Here is a 27,680-nt window from a genome sequence, read left to right on the forward strand (position 1 = left end):
CTGAGACTAGTTTGATTCAACTCTCCATCCTACTCTATCCTGTGCAAGCTTCTTCATCTCCCAGTACCTACTGCAGCCTACATCCTTCTGAATCTGCTTAGTTTATTCATCTCTTGGTCTCCCTCTACGATTTTTACCCTCCACGCTGCCCTCCAGTACTAAATTGGTAATCAGTTGATGCCTCAGAATATGCCCTATCAACCGATCCCTTCTTCTAGCCAAGTTGGGCCAAAAACTCCTCCCCAATTCTATTCAATACGTCCTCATTAGTTACATGATCTACCCATCTAATCCTGAGCATTCTTCTGTAGCACCACATTTCGAAAGCTTCTATTCTCTTCTTGTCCAAACTATTTATCGTCCATGTTTCACTTCCATACATGGCTACACTCCATACAAATACTTTCAGAAACGACATCCTGACACTTAAATCAATACTCGATGTTAACAAATTTCTCTTCTTAAGAAACGCTTTCCTTGCCTTGCCTGTCTACATTTTATATCCTCTCTACTTCGACCTTTATCAGTTATTTTGCTCCCCAAATGGCAAAACTTCTTTACTACTTTAAGTGTCTCATTCCCTAATCTAATTCCCTCAGCATCACCCGATTTAATTCGACTACATTCCATTATCCTCGTTTTGCTTTTGTTGATGTTCATCTTATATCCACCTTTCAAGACACTGTCCATTCCGTTCAACTGCTCTTCCAAATCCTTTGCTGTCTCTGACAGATTACAATGTTATCGGCGACCCTCAAAATTTTTATTTCTTCTCCATGGATTTTAATACCTACTCCGAACTTTTCTTTTGTTTCCTTTACTGCCTGCTCAATATACAGACTGAATAGTATCGGGGAGAGGCTACAATCCTGTCTCACTCCCTTCCCAACCACAGCTTCCCTTTCATGTCCCTCGATTCTTATAACTGCCATCTGCTTTCTGTACTGATCGTCGGGGAAAGACACCACCCCCATGCCATCGCCGTGCCACTGTTCAGCGAACATACACTACTGGCCATTAAAGTTGCTACACCACGAAGATGACGTGCTACAGACGCGAAATTTAACCGACAGCAAGAAGATGCTGTGATATGCAAATGATTAGCTTTTCAGAGCATTCCCACGAGGTTGGCACCGGTGGCAACACCTACAACGTGCTGACATGAGGAAAGTTTCCAACCGATTTCTCATACACAAGACAGCACTTGACCGGCGTTGCCTGGTGAAACGTTGTTGTGATGCCTCGTGTAAGGAGGAGAAATGCGTACCACCACGTTTCCGACTTTGATAAAGGTCGGATTGTAGCCTATCGCGATTGCGGTTTATCGTATCGCGACATTGCTGCTCGCGTTGGTTGAGATCCAATGACGCCGTGCTGGATCCCAACGGTCTCTTATCACTAGCAGTCGAGATGACAGGCATCTTATCCGCATGGCTGTAACGGATCGTGCAGCCACGTCTCCATCCCTGAGTCAGCAGATGGGGACATTTGAAAGACAACAACCATCTGCACGAACAGTTCGACGATGTTTACAGCAGCATGGACTATCAGCTCGGAGACCATGGCTGTGGTTACCATTGACGCTGCATCACAGACAGGAGCGCCTGCGATGGTGTGCTCAACGACGAACCTGGGTGCACGAATGGAAAAGCGGCATTTTTTCGGATGAATCCAGGTTCTGTTTACAGCATCATGATGGTCGCATCCGCGTTTGGCGACAACGCGGTGAACGCACATTGGAAGCGTGTATTCGCATCACCATACTGGCTTCTCACCCGGCGTGATGGTATGGGGTGCCAATGGTTGTTCGCATTGACGGCACTTTGAACAGTGGACGTTACATTTCAGATGTATTACGACCCGTGGCTCTACCCTTCAACGATCCGGGCGAAACCCTTCATTTCAGCAGGATAATGCACGACCGCATGTTGCAGGTTCTGTACGGGCCTTTCTGGATACAGAAAATGTTCGACTGCTGCCCTGGCCAGAACATTCTCCAGATCTCTCAACAACTGAAAACGTCTGGTCAATGGTGGCCGAGCAACGGGCTCGTCACAATACGCCAGTCACTACTGTTGATGAACTGTTGTATCGTGTTGAAGCTGCATGGGCAGCTGTACCTGTACACGCCATCCAAGCTCTGTTTGACTCAATGCCCAGGCGTTTCAAGGCCGTTATTACGGCCAGAAGTGGTTGTTCTGAGTACTGATTTCTCAGGACCAAAAAAAAAAGGTTCAAATGGTTCTGAGCACTATGGGACTTAACAGCTGTGGTCATCAGTCCCCTAGAACTTAGAACTACTTAAACCTCACTAACCTAAGGACATCACACACATCCATGCCCGAGGCAGGATTCGAACCTGCGACCGTAGCAGTCGCGCGCTTCCGGACTGCTCGCCTAGAACCGCGAGACCACCGCGGCCGGCCTATGCACCCAAATTGCGTGAAAATGTAATCACATGTCAGTTCTAGTACAATATATTTGTCCATTGAATACCTGTTTATCATCTGCATTTCTTCTTGGTGTAGCAATTTTAATGGCGAGTAGTGTAGTATGCTTTGCAGTCCTGTTAAACGTGGCTTCAATTTCACCCGCTGTTTGAGGTGTCCCCCTTCTTGCCTGTTGCACACTGTAGCTGTCATCTGCTGCTGCAGTTGACCGTGGATGGCCACCTTCTTTCCTTGTGGCAGCGCTGTCTTTGGTTCGGACAGTTCCCCCTGACACATGAAGCAATACCTTGAGAAACGCCAGCCTCCTCGGCTACACCCGTAACACATGGTCTTTCTTCCAGTTTCCCTATAATTCTTCCCCTTATGAAGTCATCCAGATGTTGTATCTGCCTCATGTTCTAATGAAGAACTTCATCACAGTGCACCGTAACTGCTCGATGATTGACACAAACTGTGTTTTCCGTTCCTTCAACTCTTCGTGTTATGGAGCTATTGACGGTCTAGTCACTCTGATCTCACGCAATGTGTCGTCCAACTTTCTATGCACGACAGGGTGACTTCTGGCAACATGCATACGCACTTTCATTTGTTTCCACCGAGTAGTTTCTATGTTCTTTTACTCTACCTAGCTCGTCCTTATGTTTTGCAGTGCAGTGTAATTCATGTCAATATTGTGCAACCATGATTTTTTAAAACTGATGCTTTGCTACTGCTCACACATGTCAGCACCTACCTTTTTTGGAAACGGAATTATTACATGCTCCCTGAAGTCTGAAGGTATTTCGCCTGTGTCATATGCCTTGCTCAATAGGAGTTGTATTTCTGACGTGGCTGCCTCTTCCAACCAAGTCACTAGCCGTCAGGTAATGTTGTATATTCGCTGTGTACTCTCTTTTCTGATGATTCTTAAACTAAATTTAGTGATGGTTAAATTATGCCTGTGCAAAATTCTTCTAGGCGATCTCATTCCATATTTTCCTCTTTGTTTTCTTACTACCAAATTCTTTTAATCACACATTGTTTCAATCTCTTCGTCATCTGCGGAACTAATTTGCATATACGAGACTTTTACTGCTGTGTCGGGTGTTAGCGTCGTGTCTATCTTGCCTGTAATAATGCGCCACAATGCTGTTCCAGTTGTTCACCCGCATCCCTATTTTCTTCTTCATTATTATGCCTACTCCTCCATTACCCCTACCAGGTTTTGTGTATACTGATCTGGCCAGGAGTTCTATTCTTCCTGCCACCACAACTCCCTACTTCAAACCTATCCATTTCCCTTTCCCAATTTTCTAATCTGCCTACCCGAAAAAGGAATCTCGTTCAACACTCCGCCTCGCAGAATGACAGGTTTGTTTTTCCTAAAGACACATCCTCCTCAGCAGTGCCCACTTTCAGATGCAAACTGGAGCTATTTTACCTCCGGAATAATTTCCCCAAGGGGATGCCATCATCATTAAGCTGTATAATAGAGCTACTTGCCTCGTGAAGAAACACACACACCCATGCCCGAGGGAGGACTCGAACCTCCGCCGGCACCAGCCGCACAGTCCGTGACTGCAGCGCCTGAGACCGCTCGGCTAATACCGCGCGGCTTCTATTTTTTATTATCTGTTATCATCCAGGGTACCTGTCATAAGAACCGTCAGGCGCATTTTCTCTGGCGTTGCGGTATATTTCTGCAATCTCGTTGTTGCAACATGTAGCTGGAGTCAGCCTAAACAAATACAGTTCAACACATGTATCATAGGTCAGTTTGTTTCCCTTTACAATTTTTGAACTGGTATTTTACGTGTCCATCCGACAGAGCTGTGCGATATTAGTTTTAACGGTGTGCATTAACAGCGACAGTAAAAAACGAAGAACGGCAGCACCACCCTGGCCCTTGCTTACTGCAACTGTCATGCAGCAGCACTGCTCAGTGGCTGATGGAACGGTGATTATTCTTCATGTTTTACCGTCCTTGCTAATACATGTCCATAAAATGAATAACGCACTGGAGTAACTTGGGATCGCTCTATAGAATGGGCACGAAAAATTCCCAGTTTGAAGTAATTTTGTTTGTTATGAGAAACAAACCGACGCTTTCCGTCGACGTTGGGACGTCACAAGCATCATTTGTTTGGGCTGACTCCAGCTAGATAGTTATTCAGCGATCACAGGCCCTGCAGACCACGCTCTGCTTCCACAAACTGCCTCCATTCCTTTCTGTTTTGCTCCCGGTTTCTCCAGGTGTCTTCAGTTCCCAGGGCTGCTAGGTCCTTCGCTGCCTTGCTCGTCCAATGGGGCGTTTGGTGTTTGGTTTCCCCGCCAGTGCCATCTTCGCCTGTATTCCATCTGGTATACGGACTACATGGCCCACCCATTGTATTCTTTTGCTCTTTATCTTCTGTAGGATAGTTGGTTGTCGCATCAGAAGGTAGCTTTCCTCATTTTTCCTCCTCCTCCATTCTCCGTTATCTAAAACTTGTCCCCATATCTTCCTCATTACTCTTCTTTCAAATATTAATAGTTTTCCCCTTTCTCGCTTAGTCATGCTCCATGTTTCTGAACCGTACATTACTGCTGGGCATATCACTGTGTTGTAGATTTGCATCTTAGTGTTCATTGAGATCGATTTAGGGCCAAGCGTCTCTCTGAGGGAATGCTTGTTGCAAAAAGGACGTTGCAAATCTCTGCCGAAAGACCAAAGAAAATGCATCTGACAACCCATAGCAGAGACTTCCGGTGTAATGAGGATGAACTTTAATGCGTAGTTATTTTGTAAGTGGTAATTACTCACTGACTTTATGCTGCCACACAATCCGTAACAATGACTTCATTGTCGATGGGACATCAAAACACAATCCTGTAGTCTTTATCGTAGTTGTCTACACTACTCTGCATAAGACGTTACAGATGCGCTTAATAACATGCCTGAAAACATTTAACTAAAATGTTTATTATACAGTAGATTGATCGAGAGCTTCCAATATGATGACCTACTGGTTCCCCACCACTTAATCTCTTAGCTTATGGGTTTGGGATCGAGACAGATTCGTAGTGTTTGCGACCTGCGTTAATATTGAAACATTTCTGTTAGCACATTCGTAACTAACATGGGTTTATTTGTTCTTTTAAATGAAAACCACCGTTCCTTGGTGCACCGTATTTTATTTCTCCCAGACGCGTTTTGCCTTTTTCACTTTAAGGCATCATCAGTAGAATAGTTCTTCGCCCTTTTGGTTAGCATCTGCGTTTCCTCTCATCTGGTCACATGCTGGAGGTCGCAGTACAGCTCTGTTTACAAAACATAAGCACATTTTTATGATCCGAACATTTTTGCTTCCTATTTTTCACCCTGTTTGCCCTTATTGTGCATCACAACAATCAGTCTTCTACCACCAATTATACATAGTTGGTCGAAAACTGTGATTTCAAGACGTAATTATTCTGAGTTCACTGTAAGGACAAACAAGATGGGAAGTGGGAAGAAAAATGTTCGGATCATAAAAACAGGCTTACGTTTCGTAAATAAAACTGTAGTGTGATCTCCAGCATGTGACCAGATGAAAGGAAACCCAGATGTCAACCAAAAACGCGAAGAACTAACCCACTACTGATGGCTTAAAGTGAAAAAGGCGGCCGGCCGGAGTGGCCGAGCGGTTCTAGGCGCTACAGTCTGGAACCGCGCGACCGCTACGGTCGCAGGTTTGAATCCTGCCTTGGGCATGGATGATGTGTGTTATGTCCTTAGGTTAGTTAGGTTTAAGTAGTTCTAAGTCCTAGGGAACTGATGACCTCAGAAGTTAAGTCCCATAGTGCTCAGAGCGATTTTTTTTATTTATTTATTTTTTTCTTGAAAAAGGCGAAACGCGTCTGGGAGAAATAAAATACAGTGCAGCAAAGAAAAGCGGTTTTTATTTACAAAACAAATATTTCTGTGCTTGTTGTGCTAGTTGCGGAGGAGGCCTTCAAACAAACACGTTTAACATGGGTTTAGTTAAAAAGTTAGTGGTACTGCAAGATATTGGGATGCATCACGTTTTATTTAAGACTTTGCGTGTGAGAGGAACTACCTCGTTATCCGACTGTCACGCACCTCCGGAAGAGAAGGACTCTTATGCTTACGTTAAAAGACACACTACTGACTCACCTGGAATGCTGCAGTGCTGATTCCCACAGCTATGAGAATTGTCGTCTCTGTTTTGAACCAAGCTTCTAACTGCAGATAGCAGCCCTGAAAGGAAAGAGAAGACGAATCATATAATTCCTGGTTTCATTAATAATAATTATAATAATAAAATGAGTCTGCACGAAGCTATCCTAAAGAAAAGTTCCATTCAAAAACCTGCTCTGACAAGCAAAGAGGTCAAAAGTAACAGGAGATTGGAGATTGCGGGCAGCACGTTGTGATCTTCGCCAAGAGCCTCCGCTCTTCTCACAGTGGGAATACAGTCAAGACAGAAGTTACGGACTGATCGATTACTTATTACCTTTGATTCACATATCTGTTCAAAGCGCCCTACGTCCGAAATACAGACCCAATCTGCGCGATAAATCTTGGTAGTCATTCACTGACAATTCAGTATTTCTCCATTTCTCTTTCCACTTTCCTCTCTACCAGCTTATGCTTAATCTTTGGACTAGAGAGAAGCTAATGAAGTAACTTGTACAAGAAGCGACTAAGAGAATAAGGTTCTAATTCCATTGTCATTTACGAGAGTTTAACGGTAGGTAATGCCTTCATCGACAGTACACCTTTTAAATACGGTAGCCTGTAAAGAAACTAGTTTTCCATGCTGTACAAATACATACACACACACACATCATCCCGCGGCCAGCAGTTTGCAGTAACTGACGGCTTTTCAGAATTATTTTCACAGAATTACCTATGAATTTTCTCTCATCTCGGTGGGTCTAAACACTTCTTATTACTTTCAAATATTTCCTTACCTAAAATCAACTTTCTGTTCGCACACACTTGGGCTGCACCCCGACCACACTTGACCACATGTCACCGACTGACCGACTGTCTCTCTCCACTGACAAAATTTCTAGAATATCATTGGTATCGCAGCCTCCGAAAATGAGCTGCTATTACCAATAAGAGTACTGACAACGGCAGCTTTCAAGCTGTTACGGAGAGATTTCACCTCCAGCTTCCCTAACCAGGTCCTCCACACTGCTCGGATTTCTTAATAATTGGGAACTCAAATTTCATCTGAAGTCATAATGATGTCGGAAAAAGCTTGAGCTTCAGTTTCATTCCGCGCGGGGTGTCCGCGCGGTCATGGGCGCCTTGCCACGATTCCCGCAGCTCACCCAGTCGGTGGTTCGAATCCTCCCTCGGGCATGGGTGTTTGTGTTGTCCTTAGCGTCACTTAGCTCAAGAAAGATTAAATAGTGTGTAAGTCTAGGGACCGATGACCCCAGCAGTTTGGTCCCATAGGAATGTACAACAAATTAATAATTCAGTCTCATGTCAGCCCTCGGTAGCTGAGTGGTCAGCGCGACAGAATGTCAGTCCTAAGGGCCCGGGCTCGATTCCTGGCTGCGTCGGAGATTTTCTCCACTCACGGACTGGGTGTTGTGTTGTCCTAATCATCATCGTTTCATCCCCATCGACGCGGAAGTCGCCGAAGTGGCGTCAAATCGAAAGACTTGCACCCGGCGAACGGTCTACTCGACGGGAGGCCCAAGTCCACGAACATTTTTATTCAGTCTGATAATGCAATCAATATTACTGAAAATTTCAAGTCTGCGAGTCTTCATCTACGGTATGAACATCTGTGGAACCCACTAAACAAAAATTTTGCGATAGTCAAGTAAAGCAATAAGGTGAGAGACTTGATTTTTGTCTCAAACGCCATTCTGTCACAATTTTCTGTCGACTTTCCTTTTGCACCTCATCGACTTTCATCCAACTCCTTGTTTAGCACACAATTTCAGTATACAACCTTCTCCAGCTTTGTATTCGTTATCCCATTCTTTCACAGTGATAACAACAACAGATCAGCCATTTCCGTAAACAGCTTTCCTTGTACGGTAAACTTCAACTGGAGCAACACTGTTATCTTTTAGGAAGTCAATGACAGCACGTTGCTTCAATCACTGTGCCGAGCTTCCCTCAAACTATCCGACTGCGGCTGTCATACTAACCTCAACGATAGCTTGCGACCAGCTGATGTTCTAACAGAGACTCCGCGCAATGTGCTGAAACAATGACGTGCCAATGCTACCAACTATTGAGGAATATGGGACGTACAGGCATTACTTATTATTAATTCCCCTCTCCGTCCCTCGCCAGTTTCAAACGTGATTGTTGGTTGTAGAAGTTTACATTTTTATCTATTGCTTCGAGTGTGCTCCTATAGTTTGGTACAAAGTCTAGGTGAAAAAGAAAGTGAAAGGATTGTACGGCCATTATTCGGCAGGGTTGTTCGGCCTCCTGGTCTAAATATTTCAGTCTGAGGCCATTTCGGCGGCTTTCCTGTCGACGAACATGGGATGAAATGATTAGTGTGTTATCGATAGCTACGATGCCACGGCGTAGGTAAAAGTTCTTAGGTTGGCACTACGACACCGACACCGACGACAGCGCCCTCTAGCCGGCGCTGTTCAACTCTACGAGCGCCGCTCCAGATTCAACCCATTTGATTCCGAGTAGACGACCAAGCAACATTGTTTCTATTTCATAGTGGCAAGCGTCCGCAGCTCGTGGTCGTGCGGTAGCGTTCTCGCTTCCCGCGCCCGGGTTCCCGGGTTCGATTCCCGGCGGGGTCAGGGATTTTCTCTGCCTCGTGATGACTGGGTGTTGTGTGATGTCCTTAGGTTAGTTAGGTTTAAGTAGTTCTAAGTTCTAGGTGGTCTGATGAACATAGATGTTAAGCCCCATAGTGGCAAGCCACTACAGATTTTGCCTTTGTAACTACTAGGCGTTGTTAGATTTGATTAATGTACAGCTTCGCACCTACGTGCTCATCTCAGCCAATGTGAAGTATTATCAGTTGCATATGTTCATACACCAGTAAACTTGTAAAATCTACCAGCAGTATCGAAGCATTTCACCTTTTCCTGCTCCTGGTCCTACTCACTTCCTACATTCGGCCTACCCTTCAGTTTACAGGAGCAGACCCAGGCGCCGTCTATCAGGCGGGATTCAAAAATTAGGACAACAGAAGCAGTCACACCGCATGCGAATAAAATCACTGACCCACCCGGGAACTGAAGCTGGAACCCCACAATCAAGAGGCAGCACCACTAACCACTTTCAGTTTTCCTTTCGTTCTATCGGTGTATTTGTGATTTTTCGTCATCAGTCCCAAGCAGATGCCGCATGACACTTTTGTTCAAATGTTCAAATGTGTGTGAAATCTTATGGGACAACTGCTAAGGTCATCAGTCCCTAAGCTCACACACTACTTAACCTAAATTATCCTAGGGACAAACACACACACCCATGCCCGAGGGAGGACTCGAACCTCCGCCGGGACCAGCCGCACAGTCCATGACTGCAGCATGACACCTTTCAAACGGCATCTACACTCAGTTTGCTTATTACACAGGGTCGCAAGTCCGCTGACCGAACACACTAAGCTACCGTGCGGGCTCCCCACTAGACCATAAGACTCGGACAGTGTACGTGGAAGTCGTGTCTGTTTGCAACGTAGCTGCGTAAATTGTAGTTCAGGTGAAACTCACTTTTAGCCACAAATACCGTTAAGGAATAAGGGTACTTGGAAATGACGTAAGAATACCCAGATCTTTGATGCGACGTCTTTGGGATGATCTGCCGGCAACTCGTGGTCCCGTGGTTAGGGTTGCTGATTCTCGATCACGGGGCCCCGGGTTCGATTCCTGTCCGGGTTGGAGATTTTCTCTGCGCCGGATGGTGTGCGTGAGTTGGTGTCATCATTTCATCAGCATCAACGTGCAGGTCGTCGAAGTGGCGTCAAATAAAAAGACATCCACTAGGCGGCCGAACACCTCGGCTGGGGTCTCCTAGTTAATAATGTCATACGCACATTTCATTTCTCGGGATGAGCTACTACGTGCTTTACAGACAACCTTATTGCACACTTTGACAGAATTTATACGTAGTTTACTTTAAGTGCGTTACACCGGAATGTACCATCTGTGTTGCTGTAGGAAGTGGCAGCGAGATGCTGTAAGTGGCAGTGAGGTGGCGAGAAGAAGTGACTCGGACACTCACCCTGCTGTGCCTGGCCCCCGACGCGTCGTTATTGTCCTGGCACGCTCGCTCGTCCACCGGGTTCGGCGTCTGCCACGGTTCCTCCACCTGTGTGTACGAAAACAGATAGTCCTATGTTAAGAAGACGAACAACACAGCAGCACAACTGTGAAATCATCAATAAAAATGGTTTTTTGACAGTAGAAAAGTGTATGTATTTGTATATTTATTTTATGTTGTGTATTTATTTCACCTGATGTTAGGGTCCTGAGGGATCCTCTTACATCTATCCAGACATCTTTAGTGAATCAGTAATTTCAATATGTTTAGTACACTACTGGCCATTAAAATTGCTACACCACGACGATGAGGTGCTACCGATGCGAAATTTAACCGACAGGAAGAAGACGCTGTGATATGCAAATGAATACCTTTTCAGAGCATTCACTCAAGGTGGGCGCCGGTGGCGACACCTACAACGTGCTGACGTGAGGAACGTTTCCAACCGATTTCTCATACACAAACAGCAGTTGACCGGCGTTGCCTGGTAAAACGTTGTTGTGATGCCTCGTGTAAGGAAGAGAAATGCGTACCATCACGTTTCCGACTTTGATAAAGGTCGGATTGTAGCCTATCGCGATTGCGGTTTATCGTATCGCAACATTGCTGCTCCCGTTGCTCGAGATCCAACGACTGTTAGCAGAATATGGAATCGGTGGGTTCAGGAGGGTAATACAGAAGGCCGTGCTGGATGCCAACGGCCTCACATCACTAGCAGTAGAGATGACAGGCATCTTATCCGTATGGCTGTAACGGATCGTGAAACCACGTCTCGATCCCTGAGTCAACAGATGGGGACGTATGCAAGACAACAGCCATCTGCACGAACAGTTCGACGACGTTTGCAGCAACATGGACTATCAGCTCGGACACCATGGCTGCGGTTAACCTTGACGCTGCATCACAGACAGGAGCGCCTGTGATAGTGTACTCAACGACGAACCTGGGTGCACGAATGGCAAAACGTCATTTTTTCGGATGAATCCAGATTCTGTTTACAGCATCATGATGGTCGCATCCGTGTTTGGCGAAATCGCGGTGAACGAAGATTGGAAACGCGTATTCGTCATCGCCATACTGGCGTATCACCCGGCGTGATGGTATGGGGTGCCATTGCTTACACGTCTCGGTCACCACTTGTTCGCATTGTCGGCATATTGAACAGTGGATGTTACATTTCATATGTGTTACGACCTGTGGCTGTACCCTTCATTCGATCCCTGCGAAACCCTACATTTCAGCAGGACAATGCACGACCGCATGTTGCAGGTCCTGTACGGGCCTTTCTGGATACAGAAAATGTTCGACTGCTGCCCTGGCCAGCACATTCTCCAGATCTCTCACCAACTGAAAACGTCTGGTCAGTGGTGGCCGAGTAACTGGCTCGTCAATAAGCCAGACATGCTGGACCGTACACATTTTTCATTCTCCTTGATGTCAGCCCGTGTTGTTTCTTCGGCAATCAAAAAAAGAATAACAGCACATTGGTTCTGTTTGGACACATTGGTAATGACGTCGCCATAGTTCGTATTTCCGCGTTCACCGCACGCATGTCCGAAAGACGCGAATGTCACACTAATCTCTTGCCTATATGTCGGTGCTTATATACCGTCATAGGACTGACGTTACGGCACATATACGCTGCAGCAACGCCCTCAAACAGAAACTAGATCTCCCGTTATAGGACAATAATAGTGATCATGATAATAACAATACGAGGCATATTCGGAAAGTAAGCTCCGATTAGGCGCGAAATGGAAACCACTATGGAAATTCGATGGAACTTTGCACGGATGTGTTGGGCAGTGTCTTTAGTGTGCCTGTTGATCGCTTCACGTCGCTCTTTTCAGTTCAGAGCGCAAAGTGATCACGTGGACATGCCTGAAACAACAGTGTCTCCCACGAAGTATGTGGATCTGCTGAGAGATTTTGCCTGAAGTTATGCAGCCCACATAACATAAATGTCATGCATTTCTTTCTTCGAGACAATTTTCAGCCACATTCTGCAGGGGCAATGAAGACGCTCCTGCAGCGTTTTCAATGGGAAGTGTCTGATCACCCACCATATAGCCCTTAATTGGCTCCCTCAGTTGTTCATCTCTGCTCACCTGAACTGCTGGCTACGAAGACAACACTTTGGCACAAACAACGATAGGCGGACCATCGTAGAGAATTGGCGGAAAGCACAGGCGGCTGCTTTCTTTGACGAGGGTACTGGGAAGTTTGTACAACGCCACGGCTATTTGCAAAGGTAGCTGGAATGTGTGGCTAACCGTTGCGATCAAAAAATTATTGATTTTCACTGTGGTTTTTATTTCGCGACCGATTGGACCTTACTTTCCAAGCAGCCCTCCTAGTATTGAATGTACTGTACGTAATTTAAGAAATGTAAGTCTTTTTAAAATTGTATTAAGCAGTTTCCTGATTAGCTGACGTTTTTGTCTAATGTGAGAATCGGCATCTAATGTGGCAACACTATAGAAGAAATCACTGTGGAGAAGTAGTTGGAAAGTCAGAGCAGAGAGAAATAATAGGCTTCGATTAAGAGAGGAGATGGAAGCAAGAAACTAGAAACTGATGGGGATGAGAGAAGCATGAGCAGTTTATATTATGAGAAACACACTGGATCCCTGTTGGACAGAAGGAAATCTACTGTAGTATACTGAGAAGGAAGTTACGCAAATGATAATATAAAGTTTTAAACTTTTCTTGATCGCAAAATTGTTTTGGATAAGACGTGGATTACATAGTAATTTGTCCCAAGTTCGTCAATTAACACTAGAGTTTTCTGTGAAGTAAATAACAAGGGAAAAATGTTTTTTCTTGCATTTGGTGCCACTGCTGTTTTCCATATCGCCTCGACGATAAACTTCACCAGATGCCCATTGTGGCATTCGTGACCCGCACCGATGAGCGAAAACCATCTGATGAACAGCGTGTTTGTCTACCTTTGGAACGAAATAAAGCAGTTATTCTGCGCGGCACAGATCCAGCCATTGCTTGGCAGGTTTGTGGATCTATGTGGCACCAGATGTCTACGCCCATGTGTCTCACTATTTCCGTAAATTACGGGCCGGTGGTTTGAAGGCGCGTTCCAGAGGTGTTCCTTTGGGTTGAATCGGGTGAATTTGATGCTGAGACAGCTACTTTAGTTTGTTATTATGCTCCTCAAACCACTGCAGCCACCTTGTGACACGAACAGTTAGCTGAAAGGTGCCACCGCCGTTGGGGAATACCTCAAGCATTAGGGGAAGCGGGTGGTTAGCAGTAATGTTCACGCAGCTCACAGCTGTCACCGTGTCTTCAGCTACTACCGCAGTTCCCCTGGAAGCCCAGGTTAAAGCCATCACAGCATAGATGTACGTTCCTGGCACAAAGCTCGTTTCGAGCAGCCTTTCAAATCCACCTGGATGACGGCCTAGCCGGACAGGACCGTCGACCTAGCGTAACAAGAAACGTCATTCCTTCGACCAGACAACAAGTTTCCCTTTACCCACAGTCTGGTCTGGTTCATCCCGTGCCAACTGCAATCGTAACTGATGATGTCATTGCGTCGAGATGTGAACAGGTAGGTGTCGTCTGTTACGGAGTCCCATGTTCGACAAAGTACATTGAACGGTGTCCTCCGACACACTTTCGCCTACACCTGTACCGTACGCTGTCGTCATACCTGCGGCAGATCGCCTGTCGTTCTGCTTCACAGAGCGGGCGACCCGCACATTCTGTAATCAGTCGTGGACGTTCAACACCTCGTCTCCTGCTCATGATTGTACCGCCCTTTAACCACTTTCCGTAGATGGCGGCGACAGCAGCACGCAAAAAGTGGACCAGTTTCGCCGTTCCCGAGATGTTCGTCCGCAAGTGATGGTCCATAACCATCTGCCCTTTGTCGTAGCCGCAAGTGTAAATGGCCTTCTCGTAGCCACTTGTCTCTCCTCAGCTTATACACCCTTACCGTGTCAGCTGCCCGCAATCGCACCGGGGCAGTCAATCTCAAGGCAGGTGGTGGTCATAACGTTCTGGGACAATGTGGCTAAAATCGTCTGCTCAATAGGCTACACAACATGTGTTTATCCACCTATGACACCTTAGCTAGAAGAAATCGACAGTTAACAATCTGAAACCCAATAGGAAGGTACTGGACGTCCGAAATCTTTCAGTACAAAAATTTCATCGTAAATATTAATAAATTGATCCACGTATGTATTTTTCGCGCAAGAATATTACAAAAAACTATAAAATTTATATACAAAACATTAGTGGAAAGCACATGTATATGTGGGTTATTTAGGAAGTAATGAAGAGAAGAAAAGGAAAGTGTTATGCTCCGAAAATTGGTTACTCGAGACTGCTCAGTCTCAAGATTAGACAACATTGAGAGTTAAGAAACCAGAAAAATTATGTGATTGGAAGCGAACAGACTGGAAACTACTGCGATAGACAGGTAATATTACGGTATCGCCATTTAGAACGAATGCTTAGTAACAGGTGGCCGCAGAAATTGTGGAGGTGCACCCAAGAGGGAGGAAGGAGACGGCGCCGACTGCCTAGATTATGAGAAAATTTCGAAATTTTTTGGTAAGTTCCTATGGGACCAAACTGCGGAGGTCATCGGTCCCTTGGCTTACACACTACTTTATCTAACTTAAACTAACTTACGCTGAGGATAACACACACATCCATGCCCTTGGGAGGACTCGAACCTCCGCACGGCCTAGATTATGGCGGACAGATGTCAATGACGCATTTCTCACCGAGAATATCTAAGATGGCATTACGAAGGCCGTAAACTATGGAGGCTAGGAAGCAAGACATGCGATTAGCTGTAAATATTTCGCAAATATGTACAGGGTATTTCAAAACTCGAAGGCACAACTTCAGGAATGGGGTCCTCATAGAACAAGAAGAAAAAAATGCTGTGTCAAAATGCGCAAGGAAATGCTTGATTAAAGATTTATTCGACTTTCAGTTCTTACAAAAGTGCACTGTACATCTGTAACGCCAGCTAATACACTCAGGGTGCGTATCAGAGGAAATGTTCGAAGTGATCTGCCCCTTCCTGAATACAGGCCTTGGTTCGTCGCCTCATTGAATTCCGCACACGATCAAAAATGCCTCGTGTTTGAAAGGTTGCCGCAGTGCGTACATGGAGAGACGGTTCACCCACAACAGCAATCGAAAACACGAAAGATTTTTCGTGGCCCCACCGGTGAAATGCCAGGGCGTTTAACTCAGGCGAACGGGGTGGCCAAGTAATCGGTCCACCTCTGTCTATCCAATATTCATGAAAATGTGCATTCAGCTGCATCTGGGCAAGCAGACTGGAATGATATAAAAGACATCATACTTACGACAGTGAGAGTAACACTTTCTTTATTTCACTCATGTTCGTCAGTCCATCACTAACACGGACTAACGAACGTGAGTGTGTACAGACTATGTTGTTTTATGACTTATGGATACGTGTGCTCGCAATATGTAACAGTGTGACGAATGTATTTAATAGTAATGACAACGACATATAAATCTGTCAGCTCATTTTAAGTTGACATGGCGTAAAGCCACAAAAATCTGCACTTTGTAATGGCCTAAGACCGAAATTGCAATCGTGAAGTAAAGTATTACAGTCACTGGCATAAATATGATGCCATTTATAAAGTTCTTCATCTACATCTAAATCTACGTAGTTACTCTGCAATTCACACTGAAGTGGCTGCCAGTGGGTTCATCTAGCCATTTTCATACTACTTCTCTACCATTCCACTCTTGGATGGCGCGTGGGAAAAAGGAACACCTAAATCTTACCGTTCGATCTCTGATTTCTATTATTTTATTATTATGATCATTTCTCCCTAAGTAGGTGGGTGTTAACAAAATATTTTCGCATTCGGAAGAGAAAGTTGATGTTTGAAAATGACTGTGAATCCCAGGTATAAAAAGTTAGACTGAAATGAGATAGAGTACCATCATGCATGATATACAGTTGTCAACGGGATGCAAGTGGCATGTCTTAAAGTACTCAGGCAATATAGTACGCAAGAAATCTCTGTAGTTCTGCCCAGTAAGTCTCCCTGGAGGACATAGGTCCAAACAAGAAATAGTCGACAGTGGCTAGCCAGTTGTTGACGGAGAACCTCTGTTGGTGAGACGATTGAATGGTTTCATGGCGATTTGTGTCGGCCCATACGTGCTGGTTACGCAAATTCTGGATTCCGTATCTTGTCAAAGTCGCCTCTCTGCGACTAAAGCAACAGCTGCAAAGCTCGGCGTCACAACACATTGCTGCAGGAACCCCCGTTTTCAAGAAGGGACGTCGAACAGATGCGCAGAATTATATACCTATATCTCTAACGTTAATCAGTTGTAGAATTTCGGAACAGGTATTATGTTAGAGTATAATGACTTTTCTGGAGACTAGAAATCTACTCTGTAGGAATCAGCATGGGTTTCAAAAAAGACGATCGTGTGAAACCCAGCTGGCGCTATTCGTCCACGAGACTCAGAGGGCCATAGACACGGGTTCCCACGTAGATGCCGTGTTTATTGACTTCCGCAAGGCGTTTGATACAGTTCCCCACAGTCGTTTAATGAACAAAGTAAGAGTATATGGACTATCATACCAATTGTGTGATTGTATTGAAGAGTTCCTAGATAACAGAACGCAGCATGTCATTCTCAGTGGAGAGAAGTCTTCCGAAGTAAGAGTGATTTCAGGTGTGCCGCAGGGGAGTGTCGTAGGACCGTTGCTATTCACAATATATATAAATGACCTCGTGGATAACATCGGAAGTTCACTGAGGCTTTTTGCGGATGATGCTGTAGTATATCGAGAGGTTGTAACAATGGAAAATTGTACTGAAATGTAGGAGGATCTGCAACGAATTGACGCATGGTGCAGAGAATGGCACTTGAATCTCAACATAGACAAGTGTAATGTGCTGCGAATACATTGAAAGAAAGATCCTTTATCATTTAGCTACAATATAGCAGGTCAGCAACTGGACGCAGTTAATTCAATAAATTATCTGGGACTACTCCCAGTCTGTTGAGCAGACGATTTTAGCCACATTGTTGCAGAAAGTTATGACCACTACCTGTCTTGAGCGATCCTTTAGGAGTGGTCTAAAATGGAATTACTACACAAAATTAATCGCCGGTAAAGCAGATGCCAGACTGAGATAGATTGGAAGAATCCTAAGGAAATGCAATTCGAAAACAAAGGAAATAGGTTACAGTACACTTGTTTGCCCACTGCTTGAATACTGCTCACCGGTGTGGGATCTGTACCAGATAGGGTTGATAGAAGAGAGAGAGAATATCCAACGGAGAGCAGCGCGCATCGTTTCAGGATCATTTACTAATCGCGAAAGTGTTACGGGGATGACAGATAGACTCCAGTGGAAGACTCTGCAAGAGAGACGCTCCGTAGCTCGGTAAGGGCTTTTGTTGAAGTTTCGAGAACGTACCTTCACCGATGAGTCAAGCAGTATATTCCTCCCTCCTACGTATATCTCGCGAAGAGACCATGAGGTTAAAATCAGAGAGATTAGAGCCCACACAGAGGCACAATCTTTATTTCCACGAACAATACGAAACTGGAATAGACGGGAGAACCGATAGAGGTACTCAAGGCACCCTCCGCCACACACATTCAGGTGGCTTGCGGAGTATAGATGTAGCTGTAGATGTAGATGAAGAACCATTAGGAGAACGTCATCCTGGGAGGATAACCCGCAGAAGCCAAGGGGTTGGGTTGTTTTGGGGGAGGAGAGCAGACAGCGAGGTCATCGGTCTCATCGGATTAGGAAAGGACGAGGAAGGAAGTCGGCTGTGCCCTTTCGAAGGAACCATCCCGGCATTTGCCTGGAGCGATTTAGGGAAATCACGGAAAACCCAAACCAGGATGGCCGGACACGGGATTGAGCCGACGTCCTCCCGAATGCGAGTCCAGTGTGCTAGCTACTGCGCCACCTCGCTCGGTACGCAGAAGCCAAGGCTTGCACACGCTCCAGATGGTATGGATACAGCACGCCTTGTGCTGATTCCAGGACATTCCTCCACAATCCTGAGTAGGCTTTCATTATCCTATCGTGTTGTAGGTGTTGCCGACCCCCTGTGGACGAGTGAAATTCTCGTATTCACAGACAAGCCGAAGAATTCCTTCAAACATCTTTAGGTGTGGTAATCTGTGCAACGGTTAGCGCCACTGTACAAGTGACGTGCCTGCAATACATTGCCACGCGCTAAACCTTGCATGTAATTCATTGTCGCGAGCTCTTGGTTGGTGTACATTTCCAGACTGCAGACTAAGCGCACAGGCAATTACAAGCCATCCCATGCATACCTTCGATAATGGCTATGGATACGTGTTAACGTTGCTAGTCACTTCAGAGGAGAATGCACACCACAACTACTTACTACGGATATGCCAGGAGCTACAAATTTAGCATGCGCTCACCGACTTCATATGCGCATTCCGAAGGATATTCAGGCCCATATCACACTGATTCATAACTTGATTACTTGTGTAACACTTTTAACCGGTATCGTATATTTTTCTCTAGCGAAAAGCACTTGTCAGCATGCACTGCGTAACAGTAGCATGCTCGAGTAACTATGCATTTACGAACCCATGTTGACATAGCCTTATTTTTTTCTTCTTGTGTGAGGGATCCACTGCTGAAGTTCTGCCGTCGAGTTTCGAAAAACCCTTTGTATTGATAAATTTTTGGACTCTCACACGATTTCTTATAACAGAGTTACAGATTGTGACAACTTTGTGCGCTTTTTTCTACCAGTCACTCTTAGTGCAGTCACTATTTGAGTTGTAAATTTCAGCACATTATGTCACCTGTAAGACTTCCCCCAACATTGGTAACATATAATGAAGGTACCAAGCATTCAAAGAACACAGGGCTATAGCAGATATTACAGGGGAGAGATTCTGCAATGAAATCAGTATTCCAGACCTCAGACGCAATTACGTGTATATAAAATTTTCAGAAGCTTAAACTGCCAATAACTGAAACAAAATACCCGCAATATAAGTACATATTCGTAATATGCAAAGATAAAAGAAGCGACTGATACGTCTTGCAAGTTCATTCAACCCGCTTCATTTCTACGTAGCCTTGCGCGGCCGGTGTCATGATTATTAAAATTTTTCTGCCTGTTTTCCACGTCATTGCATAAAATACTGTAGTCATAAACCTAAAACCAACGTTTCGACAGTATTACAACGGCCTCCCTCGAGGCAAGACTGGATGAAAGGAGGCTCTATTTATTGCAGATGATCGGTATCAAGACATCATATTTTTGAAACTTTATTGGCCCTAGAATATAACAGGCTAGTCGTGACGGAAGGAGGAAGTAGGAAAGAAGCTGTTCGTGGGCTAGCTGGCTTTTCAGTGATTGGGTACAGTTTGAAAATCATCGCGCGGAAATGCACTGACAGTTCCCCTACAGCTAGCTGTCTGGTCCGTGCGGCGGCGTAAGTGTCCGGTGAGTCTGCTTCCCCACGACAGCTCGCGGCCCGTTGGACTGGGACAGCCGGCAGCCAGGACGTCGGAAGTTTGCAGCCGCCCTTTCTGCTGAAGTTGTCAGGCTGCTTAATAACTTCAATCGCCTCTCCAGGTATGACGTATTGACAAATAGAGTCGCCTTTCCGCCACCAAAACCAGTCTTGCCCCGAGGGAAGCCGTTGTGATACGGTCGAAAAGTTGGTTTTCGTAATTATAGCATTTTATACAAAGGCACTCTAAAACATCCAAAAGAACTTTAGTAATCACAACATGTTTAATTTTTCATAAAACACAGTGATCTTTATGTTGCAATATCGGTGACTGGCACTTGGGGCCACGAGCTAATCACACATAAGACTGCCGGCCGGAGTGGCCGTGCGGTTCTAGCCGTTACAGTCTGGAGCCGAGCGACCTCTACGGTCGCAGGTTCGAATCCTGCCTCGGACATGGATGTGTGTGATGTCCTTAGGTTAGTTAGGTTTAATTAGTTCCAAGTTCTAGGCGACTGATGACCTCAGCAGTTAAGTCGCATAGTGCTCAGAGCCATTTGAACCATTTTTGAACACATAAGACTGTTTAGGAAAACTGTGTGGCGGTTTAAGATTTATTATAACACTGTGAATATTTTGTTTAAAAGTCTGCGAAGTTATATGTCGACTTATTCAGCTGTTCTCTGATGTAAGAGGTGCCGTATCAATTTTAGACTGGGCGAGGTGGCGCAGTGGTTAGCGCAATGGACTCGCATTCAAACCCGCTTCCGGTCATCCTGATTTAGGTTTCCCGTGATTTCCCTAAATCGCTTCAGGCAAATTCCGGGACGGTTCTTTGCAAGGGCACGGCGTACTTCTTTCCCCATCACTCCCTAATCCGATGTGACGGATGACCTCGCTGTTTGGTCTCTCTCCCCTGAATCAACCAACCAACCAATCGGATTTAGTGAAGCATCGTAAGCACTGGTGGTCCGTTATTAATGTTGGATACTACGGGTCAATTTTGTAAAGCGTAATGACAGGAAGTGCGATAGCTGAGTTAAATGTAGAGTAATGACTATGTTCAGTTAATAGCATACTGAGCAGTGAAGATTCATCAATAAATATCGAATGACATCCATAATGCGAATTTATTTCAAACGATAACTTCTTGCACCACTGTATTTAGCGTTCGAAGTCCTTGTTAATTGAGCACCTCAAATCTTGGACGATATCATACACAGCCAACGATCACTTATTTCCGTATGAGCTGGGGAAAGACCTTGTTTTCATCTGTAGCATAACGAAGACATAGGACACCGCAGTCAAGCAGAAGACTCTTCCGAGGAGCCATATGACACTGGAAATGGAGTCCAATGCTTCTTGACAGAGCGTAGGGGCACGATGCGGGAGACCCGCACCACCGTACTATGCAGGGACATAATGGAGGTTTTTTTCCGTTGCCTTCTTCCGACCGTAATGGGGATGAGTGATGATGATGAAGACGAAACAACACCCAGTCATCTCGGGGCAGGTGAAAATTCCTGACGCCGCCGGGAATCGAACCCGGGAAGCGAGAACGCTACTGCAAGACCACAAGCTGCGGACCGATATGACATTAGTTATTCGTGAAAGCTAGGGACACGCATGTTTCCTTGCGCATCTCAATGGGACTGGAGTGACAGACTCTTCCACATGCAGCGAACATCAAGTGGACGATGGATATATTTATTATTTCGTGCTGCGATGTTCTAAATATGCTCCACACTAAAATAAACTCTGCAAAAACTTCGCAAAAATATGCGTTTCCTAGTCAAAAAATATTAAAACACTAATGACTGAGAAAATCCTGTAAGTGAACTGTTTAACAGCACTTTACCTACAAGAAGCGGATATACTTTGCTGATACACCAGATACAGAGATTTGTAATTTCGTCTACCTATAAATGGCTGTATACTTAAATTCAACCGCCACTGCTAATCTTAATAAGTAATTGTAATGATTGTATTGTTTCCAGCAAAAAAAAAAAAAAAGAAAAAAAAAGAAAAAAAAACCAAAGAAATAAATTTAAAAAGAACAGAGGATACCACGTTCAACTATTGCGCTCAAAAGCTCTTGTTCCAAATTGCAGTGGCGAATAAATGTCCCTCTGAGTGAGAAGTACGTGTTGTGATAAGAGTAGAAGACGGCTTCTTCTCCAGTAATGTGACCAATGAGGGAAGCTGGGTAGCTCCCTGTCCGCCAGACGATAAGCGAAAATCGTGGAACGACTCCTCACATATTATATTTCAAAGAATAAATTAAAAATATTTTTACTAAGAAGTAACGCATCACCACGTTTTGTGTCAGAAAAACAACATTTCACCTCGAATTACTGCCTTGAGGAAACACTGCCAACATTAGTGTATAACGGCAAATGAAGCAAAAACTCCTACAAAGTAATGTGGCTAGAGTCCGCCACTGCACATGGCCAGTACAGAGTCTCTTGCACTTCTTGGGATGTGAGGTTTTGGTGAATCTATCACACAAAACTTGAGAAGAAATGGCAGAATTGATGGATAACATATTTATCACAACAAAAATGTAAGTCGGACGAGGCTTACTAAAGCGACCAATTAGTGGTCAGTCTGCTGCAGAATTCTCATTTTCTCGCATTAAACATCGACCGACTTCTGATACGCAAACGATTAGAAAAGCTGTTTTAATTTTACTTACCGTTCCGCTGAACGCCCTGGAGACTACGCTGATAGGACTTCCGGAATTAGTCGTCTAAAACAAAAACAAAAATAAAAATGGAGCATTAGTGACAGACTCCTATTATCAACGCGAATGCAGCAACACATTATGAACACAAAATAAAATCATATTTGTGGTCTCCTGAACTGGAATTTTTGCTATTTTAGAACGTCAGAGTTTCAACGTTACCCTCGTACATAGTACAGCACTGCACAGGGAGTTCAGAACTTGCCAATACAAGCTGCTAGGATCTACAAACGGGCAGGATAAGACATATTAAACATAGCGTTCCACTCCTCTGTGTTTGCGTAATGTAACTATAGTAATCCGCAGTTATAGTGATATTTACAATGTGTATATCGAATTAACCAAAGACTAGCTTTGGAATGAGCACAATTTTTTTTTAAGATGAGATACTTTACACGTCAGTTCTCAGAGATTTTAAAATTCGTCAAAAGTTCATTTGTTTTATTTTTACTATAGCCGAATAATCGTCTTGAAAGATTAACCAACTGTTAAGACAATAAAAGAGTTTGTATTTATTGTTCCGTCGCAGTTGCACATTTTCAATTAGATTACGTGTTTTTATCATTCTTAATCGCCTCCAGATGATTTACATCAGCAATCCGTCTTGTCTACTCAAACCCACATATCAGAGTACCCTAATATGTAGTTCTGATTGGATAAAACGGATTGCTGATGCAACTACTTAAATCTGAGCACTCTGATATGTGGTTCGGAGTAGACAAGATGGGTTACTGATGCAGGTAATTAGATTTGAAGATCATCAATAGTGCTGGAAAAATGTAATATAATTAAAAATGTGCATCTGAGATGGAACAATAAAATGAGAATTATCTTAATATTTTATTTTGGTTGGATTGTAGACAGGTTTGTGGAAAAATGATGGGCTCGAGTATGGATGCTGTCACATTTACATACATTCAAACAAATTCCTTAAAGTTAATACTAATATAAGTAAAATACTGGTAGCCCTCATGCAGCTTAATTCCATTATTAAATACACATTAAACTTCGATTTGTGACATTACACTCCTTAAACTGATGTGGAGAAGGATTCCTTTTAATAAGATTTTGTTAGACGCGAAGAGTCACTTCAGAATGAATTGATGTTGTAGTAGAACACGTAGCTTCAAATGGTTCAAATGGCTCTGAGCACTATGGGACTTAACATCTATGGTCATCAGTCCCCTAGAACTTAGAACTACTTAAACCTAACTAACCTAAGGACAGCACACAACACCCAGTCATCACGAGGCAGAGAAAATCCCTGACCCCGCCGGGAATCGAACCCGGGAACCCGGGCGTGGGAAGCGAGAACGCTACCGCACGACCACGAGCTGCGGACGAACACGTAGCTCTGCAGTATTTTTACTATTCGTGAATATCAACGAGATGAAAGTTGGAAAAACTGCAAAAACATGTCCGATGTCAGTTGCGAGTGTGTGTCTTTCCTGAGTTGTGTATGAAATAAATGGTGCGCTATGTAGTCATGCTTAGATTTACAAATATTTACATTGCACACACTGACCAAAACCTTATAGTACAAAAAATGTACTTTGGGACCAGAGACCTGGAATCGAATAGAACCATTAAATTCGCGACATTGGACCAGAGACCTGGAATCGACTAGGACCATTAAATTCACGACATTGGTGAAATCCACCTTTTTTTGGTGGAATGGTTGAATGGAGGCTCAGACTTCATCTCTATCGACCGCAAAGCACGGGATATTGCAACGGGTTGTTACATTTTCTCTGCTTTGCGATGCCATGCGGATGGAGGGGCTTGTGGCCAACACACCGCTCTCTCGTGCTTTGTGCAGACTTCCGAGACCCTGGAGCCGGTACTGCTCGCTGAAGTAGCTCCTCAGTTGGTAGCACGAGGCTGATTGCATCTCGTACCAGTCCTCCACCAAGGAAAAATCCTTGGCAGTACTGGGAATCGGATCCGGGGCCTCCGCATTGCAGCCATCTGCACTATCCACTTAGCTACGTAGGCTGACGTTTTATTGTATAAGCCAACAAAAATATTTTTTTTTTGTTGGATAATAGATCAACCTCAAAGTCTACTGGACACTGTATTCGTATTTGACCTCAGCTTTTTCTCACACATTGAGACTTCATTGCAAATCAGAAAATTACAAACGCATTTAATTATAAAATAATCAAATTATTTCTCAGTGTGAACGAAGGATTTATTGGTGCACACAAATAAAAACAGTTCTTTAATACACAGGTAATATGTGTCTATTGACTCTAATTTCTTTTCTCTCTCCTCCTTGAAGCTCTTAATACAGCTTTCTCCTTTGTGACTCACCTGTTTTGTATCTCCGTAAATGACCAACTGTAGTCACCTATCGTATTTGTATTTTAGCACTGTTCCTCACTGAAATCATACAATTTTTCAGAACAAAACTCAAGCTTGTGACGTTTCACTTCCTGGCCGTGCCTGTTTGGTCCTGCTATTCACTATTGTAGTTGCCAGGAGGAGTTTCCCGTGGCCAGGTGAACGGGGCTTTGCTCATCGTGAAGATTCCTAAACGGGTGGTCACACTAGCTTGATTTGCAGAGCACGTCGTTTTCTCGCGACGGCAGTGGTTACCAGCATCTGGCGAAGATAAAATCCTGGAGCACCTGGCATCCTGGCAGGAAGCAGCGACTTCTAGAGAAGTGCTCGTAGAGGACGCAGGAACTGGCCGAAGAACTGCTTACATTCCTCTCTTGCGTCAGACTGGCTGAAACGCCAGAATATTGAAACAGTTTCATGGAGCAGCTCGGAGCTCGCGAAATTGAGAAATCGGCCGACGGGCTGCGACCTCTGCGGTGTGAGTTGTGTTTTATCACCATTCCGGGATTCGTGACCAAAGACATTGCTTTTCCAGTACGGCAAACCTGTAGGAGTCGAACGTGCGGTTCTGTCAAAGTAGACATAATTATCTCTCGAATGGGCATTGCGTTCTGTGAATGGTGTCGAGACGACGCTTAGGCCAATTCACATTGACCGTCAAGTCACCTCAAAATATTCCGCAGTGCGTTTCAAACAGCGGCATTCACACAGGTCGTCAACGGACCGTTGCTTTACGTCACGTCAAGGTTTGTTGGTAAGAAAATTTTGCGCTATCGTCGTCTGCTAACATTGTAAGTGAAGCTGCTTACGCCGTCCTCATTTGTGTTATAGTACTGCATATTGTGCTTTTGTGTGTTCGTGTTTTATTATTATGCTTTTTTTCGTGCAAATCGCAAATTTTCTACGACGACTTGGATATTTTTTACACCGTGTGTTCTTACACAAGCGAGGTCATACATTGGAAAGCGAATAATTATTTGGATTTTACAATAACAGGACAGAGATGACGCCCACAATGCATATAAATAAGAACATCAGTCGACGAAGCAACTCCCATTACATAACGTTTTAAATGAAAAGATCAGCTTTACTGAAGAATAAAAATACAGTTGTTTGTAACGTATTAGTTACGTAAGAAAGAAAATGAGTGAGCTTCTATTTATTCGTTTATAGGTATTGTTTGACGTGGGTATGTATCCGTCAGAAAATAAATGCCGATGTTTTGAAGTGTCGTTTCTCTTCTCAGAACTTTACCAAAAAAAAGAACGCTAAGAGAGAACATAGGCGATGAAGTTGGCTTTGGTGATTAATAACCTTTGTCGTTGCTAGTTCCTGAATTCTAATAGTGTACTCTGACATTTTGTACCGCAGATGGCGACTCAAAACCCCACTCTCGGCGTTCTGCACTGTGCTAAACGAACTGACGTGATGGACAGTGTAAATACACGCTGACGTGCATGGCAAATACAGGACGTGCTTGAATCAAGGAACAGTCGGAGTTGTAGTTGTAAATTGTTGTAGTTGTGCTGGGAAAGTCCCTGAGCTTCAAGCGCTAATAGAAAGCACAGAAGCTGAAATCGTTATAGGTGCAGAAAGCTGGCTAAAGCCTGAAATAAGTTCTGCAGAAATTTTTACGAAGTCTCAGACGGTGTTCAGGAAAGATAGATTAGGCAGAATTGGTGGTGGAGTGTTTGTGTCTGTCAGTAGTAGTTTATCTTGTAGTGAAGTCGAAGTAGATACTCCGTGCGAATTGGTATGGGTGGAGGTTATACTTAACAGCCGAACTAAGTTAATAGTTGGCTCCTTCTACCGACCCCCAGACTCCGATGATATAGTTGCGGAACAGTTCAGAGAAAATTTGAGTCTCGCAACAACAAAATACCCCACTCATACGATTATAGTTGGTGGGGACTTCAACCTTCCCTCGATATGTTGGCAAAAATACTTGTTCAAAACCGGTGGTAGGCAGAAAACATCTTCCGAGATTGTCCTAAATGCTTTCTCCGAACATTATTTCGAGCAGTTAGTCCACGAACCCACGCGAATTGTAAATGGTTGCGAAAACACACTTGACCTCTTAGCCACAAACAATCCAGAGCTGATAGAGAGCATCATGACTGATACAGGGATTAGTGATCACACGGTCGTTGTAGCTAGGCTCAATACCGTTTCTTCCAAATCCACCAGAAACAAACGCAAAATAATTTTATTTAAAAAAGCGGATAAAGTGTCACTAGAAGCCTTCCTAAGAGACAATCGCCATTCCTTCCGAACTGACTATGCAAATGTAGACGAGATGTGGCTCAAATTCAAAGATATACTAGCAACAGCAATTGAGAGATTCATACCTCATAAATTGGTAAGAGATGGAACTGATCCCCCATGGTACACAAAACAGGT

The 27,680-nt window shown here is 44.3% G+C and overlaps 1 protein-coding gene across 1 annotated transcript in view; it reads right to left on the reverse strand.

Moving 5' to 3' along the window:
- LOC124620077 (CD151 antigen-like) overlaps positions 1–27,680 on the reverse strand; it is a 206,088-nt gene that overhangs the window by 20,219 nt on the left and 158,189 nt on the right. Inside the window, exons 4-6 of the mRNA XM_047146743.1 lie at positions 22,890–22,943; positions 10,645–10,731; positions 6,586–6,669 (exon numbers count right to left, since the gene is read on the reverse strand). Coding sequence (XP_047002699.1) covers positions 6,586–6,669; positions 10,645–10,731; positions 22,890–22,943 — 225 coding nt within the window. The remainder of the gene's footprint in view (positions 1–6,585; positions 6,670–10,644; positions 10,732–22,889; positions 22,944–27,680) is intronic.

The sequence above is a fragment of the Schistocerca americana genome, chromosome 6, assembly GCF_021461395.2.
Source record: "Schistocerca americana isolate TAMUIC-IGC-003095 chromosome 6, iqSchAmer2.1, whole genome shotgun sequence".
Taxonomy (NCBI): Eukaryota; Metazoa; Arthropoda; class Insecta; order Orthoptera; family Acrididae; genus Schistocerca; species Schistocerca americana.